We start from the raw sequence: 7,389 nt of genomic DNA, 5'->3' as shown, positions 1-7,389 counted from the left end.
TTTTTTTTTTTTTTTTTTTTTCTTTTGAAAGTAGGGTTCTGCTAAGTCACTAAATTGCCCAGGCTGGCCTCAGTTTTGATCTTCTTGCCTCAGCCTTTCAGAGTGCTGAAGATAAATATATAGTAGTTCTTTTATATGTATATAACAAATCTAAGGCAACAGATTTACATTTTTTTGAAGTTACTTGAAGACTAGCTTTGATACACAGATAATGTTATTACATCTGTTTAAAGTTTCTTCCAAAGTGCTCATCTAATCGTGTGTGTGTGTGTGTGTGTGTGTGTGTGTGTGTGTGTGTGTGTGTGTGTTGCTAAGGATTGAGCTCAGGGTCTATCTTGGAGCTATGTCCCTGGGTGCCCCTCCCCCTTTTTGTGGGGGGAGGAACAAGGTCTCCCTAAGTTCCCTTTGCTAATCACTTGTGATCTTCCTACCTTAGCCTTCATTTAATCTTAAGTAGCTTTTCTGTTCCCTTTACTGACTGCTACTCTCATTTGTATGGAAATCACTTGTTTTCTAAAACAGTTTTCATTACTGTTTATTATTTTAATTTAAATTTCTTTTTCCCTCTTCTCTGGTTGATTTACTTTGCAAATATGTATTGAATTGTTACATTAGAGTCTAGGAGGACAGTGGTAGAAAAGATAACTACCCTAGCAGAACTTGAGTGGAGAGAAAAAATAATTAAGTAATAATAGGAATAAGAACATGACCAGGGTAATGGTAAGTGCTGTGAAGGTGTCTTAGTTACTTTCTCAGCACTGAGGCATAGGTTTATTCTGGCTCCCAGTTTATAGACATTTTGGTCTCTAGTCAGCTGGATCCAAGGCAAGGTGACATGGCTGAGGAGAGATAGCTCATGGCAGGGCAGCAGGAAGTGAGAGCTAGACCCTTCCAGGCCATGCCCCCAGTGACCCACCTCCTTCACCCAGGCTTCACCTCCCAACTCTACCTAGCTATACACTTATCAGTGGACTATTCACTGATGAGTATCACACCACCATGATCCACTTACCTTCCAGAAGCCCACCTATGAGCACATGAGGCTAACAAGAGGAAAAGTGTAATGAAGAAAGTGAAGACACGTGGTTCAGGAAATTTAAGCAAAACTGTGTGATAGTGGGTTACAGGTAACCTAAGTAGTAGAAACTGGATGTAAGAAAGACCAAGATTGCTTCTGAGGGATTTAAAAACTCGCAAAACTCTAGCTGGATATAATGAGGCAGGGATAAACAGAAATGAAGCAGAACAGATAGTAGGGCTATTCTAAATGGTAACAGTGCAGTACAGTATTGTACCAGTACTTATACTGAGGGGAAGACTTTTTTTTTTAAGCCCAAGGATTTTTTTCCTTTGTTTTCCCACACACCTGGTAACACTCAGCAGATTTCTATTACTACTTCTTTGTACTCCTCTTGTGTTCTGGTAATAAGTCAATACTGTTCTCTTGAAGCCATGACTAGTTTTATCGGTCTTTGGTTCAGGGTTACCCCCCAACCCCCACAATGTAGCTTTCTCTTTAGCCCCATTCCTTTCAAATTTTTTCTTGCCTTGCTCATACAGTAAATTTTACTTTGCTTATTCTGGGTTTTTTTGTTTTGCTTTGGTTTTGGTTTTGGTTTTTTTTTGAGCCAGGGCCTCACCATGTAGTTCATGCTGGCCTTGAACTCAAGGTGATCCTCCTGCCTCAGCCTTCTGAGTGCTGGGTACTTATTCGTTTAGTTAAGCTCAGTAATTACAGAATTTTCTACATTTGTGATCTCCATATCTTACTGAAATATCTAACACGTTTTCTGTCAAAGATTAGAAAATTGCTGTATAAGGAGATAGATAAATCTGAAAGAAGATACTTGTTTTGTTTTGGTTTTGGTTTTGATTTTGGTACCTGGGAAAAACAACGGAAAAGGGTTCCTTTCTCCCCACAACCCTGCCAACATGTTATTGTTTGGTCCTAGTGCTTGTGAGACAGGCAGCAGAACCACTGAGCCAAATCCCCAGTGAGATACTTTCTTTTTAAGGTGAATGAGAAATTAATTATCCTTCATTGATAGCAGATAATGGCTCTTGATATATTCTGGTAGGACATGCATCAAGTTCTGGGATTTTACTTAATACACAAAGGTACATAGATGTATGTAGCTATTAAGCATTGGCTCATTTATTCTAGAGGACTAAGAAAAGGCCACAGTGTTACCTATATCCATATTCTATAGAAAAAAGATGGTCAATATTTATTGAAGTTCTTAAATCAATCTAGATTGAATTTTTCCCTGCAATTGTATACATGATGAAAAAAAATTTTAGCAGGATTTAATATCTCCATTTTCCAGAGTTAGGATATTCTTTACTCAGAAATACAGTAGAGAGCTAAGAATTAAATATGAGTTTGATTAATTGTGAAACTAAGCTGTACTGTGTATGGTATATAATGTAAGGCTCATGAAAGTGGTGTCTCTGCCATTTACTGCCTAACTTTGGGCAAGATGCTTAACCTATTTTCTTGTCTGCAAAGTGAGCATGCAGAAAGCTCATCATGAGGAACAAATGAAATTGGGTGTATGTATTTCCTTTGTAATGCCTAAAATGCTATACAAATAGAAAAGCTCTATGTTTCAATGTTTCCAGTTAGAAGTGAACAGCAGCTGCTGAGAACTTTGACTCACTGTACTTTTATTTTGATTGACTTCTCTAATTGGTGGAAATAACATGGTGATAAATTTGAAAAAGCAAAGATTACTGGAAGATACTCTGATATTTATTTTCTGTCTACTTTCTGGCTGTTACTGTACCAGTCACTAACAATAAAGAATACTTCTTATAGATTAAGAAGTTACGATTCATAAATGGCTTGCCAAGATTTCTGACTTGTGAAAGGCTAAGTAAGAACAAAAATTACATTTCTTTCAGATTTAAATGTCTTTTCTTTTTGCTACGGAGATTGACCTTGAGACCTTGAGCTTGTGAAGCAGTCGGTGAAACACTGAGCTAAATCCCCAGCCCTTACAGATTTAAATGAAATGATGTTTGTACTATACTATTCTGTAAATTTTGGCCAGCTATGATTCAGTACAAACTCCCTTATATAGAATAACTCTTTCTCCAGCATTGTCTCAAATGTGCACCCAGTAATCATATATCATTGTATTTTTCATTTTAAGAGATATGTTAATTTTTCAGTTTAAATTTGCACATTAATGTAGTTCTTACCATCATTTTATCCTCAAGTGCTTTACGGTGTTCTCGGGGAAGGGCCTTGACGTGGCAACACCGCTTCTTAACTAACGCTTCCCCTCTCACACCTACTAACTTTGTGACCTTCTTACCCTACTGTTATGTTCTTCGCTTCCGTGGGCTACCATTCAATTTTCCTTCCCCATTATTAGTACACTGCTGCTTCTCTTTCATGTCCACAGTCTTTATTTTGAGAGCTAGTCAGTCACCCTTGCTGGGGTGGTTTCTTTGTCTGATGTTTTTAAACAGAACATCTAAACACTCATATGGTTGTCATTAAGAAAAGACAAAAAATTGACCTTAAAGTAAAGGAATTTCTCATTGGCCAAATAGCAGTCAAGTTATTATGTATCCTTACTGTTGCTCTAAAAATAACTTAGTTGTGTTGTTTATATTTGTATGTGTAACCAAACATTTAGTTGAGTAAAATATCCTTATGACAGTATTTCCTTTAAAAACATGTTTTTGATAAACTCAAAGCCAATGAGAATGTCAGAATGTCATAATTTGACTATTTTGCCATTTGTGTCTTCTCAAGAGATTATGATATGGGGGAAGAGATGTAACTCCCAAACCTGCTACATATCTGAAATGTGAGTTCATGTTCTCTAAAACTGAAGAATAGATTCTAGGAACAACAGACGTTATGAGTAGGAAAAATTTACTGAGAGAAAGAAAGCTTCTGTCTAAGACAGAAGGGGGACACCAGAGAGGGTTGCCCACACACCCTAGTTTTCAAAGATGTTTTATACAGCAAAGCCATTTGCTGAGGCAGGTACAAAGTGGGACAAAACTGTAAGACCCAATGGAAAATTACAAACTGCGCATGAGGTAGGGCAAAACCATGACCAACCAATAAGATTACAAGTAGTCACCCAGGTAATATTGATTAAATGGCGGTCAGATGGAGGAACAAGTCACATAGCAAGGGTATACAAGGATTTTCAGTGAGGGTGGGGTCAAGGATATTTCTTGGAAAGGCTGGGTTAAGAACTTGGCCCCCACCCAGGTGATGATACCTCTTTGCTTTGTTGGCTCCTTGAGGGTGGCCCTGTCTAATTGCCTACCAGATATCTAATTAACTTACCTATCTGCAATAATTATTTTGATAGTTTCACAGTATGACCCCTTCATATACTACTTTAAGGGATCAGAAGATATTTGTGTGTGTGTGTGTGTGTGTGTATGTGTGTTTATGTGTGTTTGAGGTCTGAGAAGCAAATGAGGCTGAAACTTCTTTACCTTATAAAATCTTTATTATTAAAACATACCATATTTGGTAGAATGTACCTGTTAACTGATTTTTTTAATAAGCTAAATACTGCTTGTGTTATCTGCTGGATTTGAAGGAAAAAAATTGTTCCTGATAAATTACATGCTGACCACTAAGAGGTCTTTTTCTCAGCAGTGATGAGAATGGTGCTGCCTTAACATATTAGACTTACTGGTGTTTATTTTAAAGCTCAGGATTATACAATTTTTATTTAACTGTACTATCAGTTTTCTGTTTTAATTCACCTTAATTCTTTGTCCTGAACATGTTTCCATTCCATAAAGTTTTATTTTTCTTTCTCTAATAGAAAATATTAAGATACAAATTCTACACAAATCAGTGGTTTGATGTCTCATAAGGATAAAACACAGACTTCAGAGTTGTTTTGTTGTTGTTGCTGTTTTACTGTATAGGAAAGGACAGTGAAAAAGATAATGTTTGGATTTTAGACACAGTAGGACAGAGCCTTTTCCATCAGGTCTTAGGATTTACTGTTGCATTGATTGATATTGATGGACGCTCATTTTTGCTACCCTCATGATCTCACCTGCAACCTGAATATTCGATATACAGAATGGGGAAAATATCTTCAAGAAAGATAAATACTGTCATTTTCATCCTGTGTTTTATTGTGGCACATGCATGAAGCATATCAACCTCACAAAGGATCCCTCAGAAAAATCAAAACACAGGCAGCTACATTTATGGGGCTGGGAATATGGCTCAGTGGCAAGAGTGCTTGCCTAGCCCATGTGAGGCCCTGAGTTCAATCCCCAGCACCACCATAAAAATAATTTATGAAGTGTTAGCCTTTACCCCCCTTGACTACCTTTAACCTTAACAGTGACATTCCAGATTGTTCTTGTTTGCAGAGTATATCCAAGCCATTATGATGATGGAGGAGTCTGTTCAGCATGTTGTCATGACAGCTATCCAAGAGGTACGTTGGAGCTTTGTGCTTACATTCTGTGAAAAAAGAGCAAACACAAACATGAGTTTAAATAGAAATAAGAATTTAAGAAAGCAATCTTCCTACTCCTTTTAGAGACTTTTTTTCTTTTGCTCTTTTCTTCTCTTCTTCTTTTTTGTTTTTTTTGTTTTTCTTTGTTTGTTTGTTTTTTGGGTTTTTTTAGTTTTTTGAGACAGGGTCTGACTATGTAGTTGAGACTGACCTGGAACTCACTATGTAGCCTAGGCGGGTCTCGAACTCCCAGCGATCTTCCTGCCTCAACCTCCTGAGTGCTGGGATTATAGGCATTCGCCAGCATGCCCGGCTTCCTTTCTTTTCTTACCTTTCCTCTCCTCCCCTTGATTGAACTCAGGCCCTCCTGCATGTTAAGCATGCTCTCTACCACTGAGCTACACCCCCAGCCCAAGAACTTTTTCTTTTATGTTTATAATAGAGTTTGTTTTTTTATTTTTTAAAATCGTAGTTTTTTAAGCCTCGTTTTTATTTAAAAATTAAAGATTTACTTTGCAGGGTGTACTTATAGTTATTCCTAATTTTTAAAGTGCTAGAAATAGTAGACTAATTCCTAAAACAAATAATACCTGTCTTAAGCCAACAGCCTGCCTCACATTTAATTATTGGTTTCCTGTTTAGTTAAAAAAAAAAAGTGAGTTTCAACTCCAGCACACCCAAAGCAATCTCTAGTTGAGTATTTCAAATATAAAGCCTAAAAATTCAAATAAAATACAGAATAATAACTGGTCAATGTCAGGATATTGAACTATTTTTACTCATAAAAGCAATGGAGGAAATCCTTAAAGGGAATAGAAAATTGTATATAGAGTATGAATATGTACCAGCAAAGAAAAATACAAAAGTCAAACATGAAAATGCCAAATGCAAGTAAATGTGTGATTTTTGACAATTTTTTTGCAATGACTCTGTTACTTAACACTCAGAGTTGTGCCACACTTCGTGTGAAAGGCATAGTTTTTACATCTGCCTTCCCTTCTGAAAGCAGCTCCAAGTTGAGGGTTCCCCAAGCCTCCCTCACATCTGACCAGCTGGTTTCCAATTCAAGAGTTCCCAATGCCCGCTTAAATTCTGTAATTCAATGCAAAGAATGCAAACTCAGGAATGATATTGATTTTGTTATGGCAAATAGATACAAACAATATTAAATGCATTTCTGAATTTTAAGTTTTGGTTAAGTCAAAAAGTACTGAAGTTTGAAAGGTCCCCAGATGCAAAGTTTCTGTTGCCCCTTCTCAGTGAATTCAGAACAGTACCCTCTTGACGAATCAGCCTATGAGAATATGCGGTGTTTTGCCAACTAGGTAAGCTTTGTTGGACTTTGATATCCAGAGTCTTCATTGGGATTTCATTACATATGTATGATTGACTGACCCCTTGGTTACAGTTGAAATGACTTTCCAGCCCTCTTCTTTCTGGAGATCAGGCTTATGTCAAGTGGCTCAACACATGACTGGTCTTTCTGGTGTGGCCATCCCCCTTAGAGTCATCTTCTTAGTTCATCTAAAGGGACAAGATATTCCTGTTGCTGGGGAAATTCCAACCTCCTAGGTGCTGGAGCAAAAACTAGCCAAGTTCTATTACATGGGTCCTTTGAAAAGTTGATCAAGCTGAAATCACAATGGCATGGAACTGTATTCCTAACTCCTTACAAGGCTGAGGTAAGAGTGCTTGAGCCCAGGAGTTTGAAACATAAAGAGATTCTGTCTCTAAAAAATAAAGCAAGAAGTTGATGAGTTTGTCAATGTGTGAACTGGTGAATCTTTTTCAAATGTTGTTCCTTTTTATATCATAAAAGATTTAGTTTGGTTACAACCATTAAAATACCACAAATTCAGTTACTCACAGAATCTGCTTAATTTGGTTTTAATTTGGTTTTTTTCTTTCTTTTTTTTTTTTTTTTTTT

The 7,389-nt window shown here is 37.0% G+C and overlaps 1 protein-coding gene across 1 annotated transcript in view; it reads left to right on the top strand.

Annotated features, from left to right (window-relative positions):
* Hook3 (hook microtubule tethering protein 3) overlaps nt 1-7,389 on the top strand; it is a 109,764-nt gene that overhangs the window by 35,159 nt on the left and 67,216 nt on the right. Inside the window, exon 7 of the mRNA XM_010622449.3 lies at nt 5,374-5,441. Coding sequence (XP_010620751.1) covers nt 5,374-5,441 — 68 coding nt within the window. The remainder of the gene's footprint in view (nt 1-5,373; nt 5,442-7,389) is intronic.

This window comes from Fukomys damarensis, unplaced genomic scaffold (genome assembly GCF_012274545.1).
Source record: "Fukomys damarensis isolate Sample0158 unplaced genomic scaffold, DMR_v1.0_HiC HiC_scaffold_18, whole genome shotgun sequence".
In the NCBI taxonomy this organism is placed as follows: domain Eukaryota; kingdom Metazoa; phylum Chordata; class Mammalia; order Rodentia; family Bathyergidae; genus Fukomys; species Fukomys damarensis.
The sequence above is the reverse complement of the archived record's forward strand: the minus strand, read 5'-3'. Positions and strand labels throughout refer to the sequence as shown.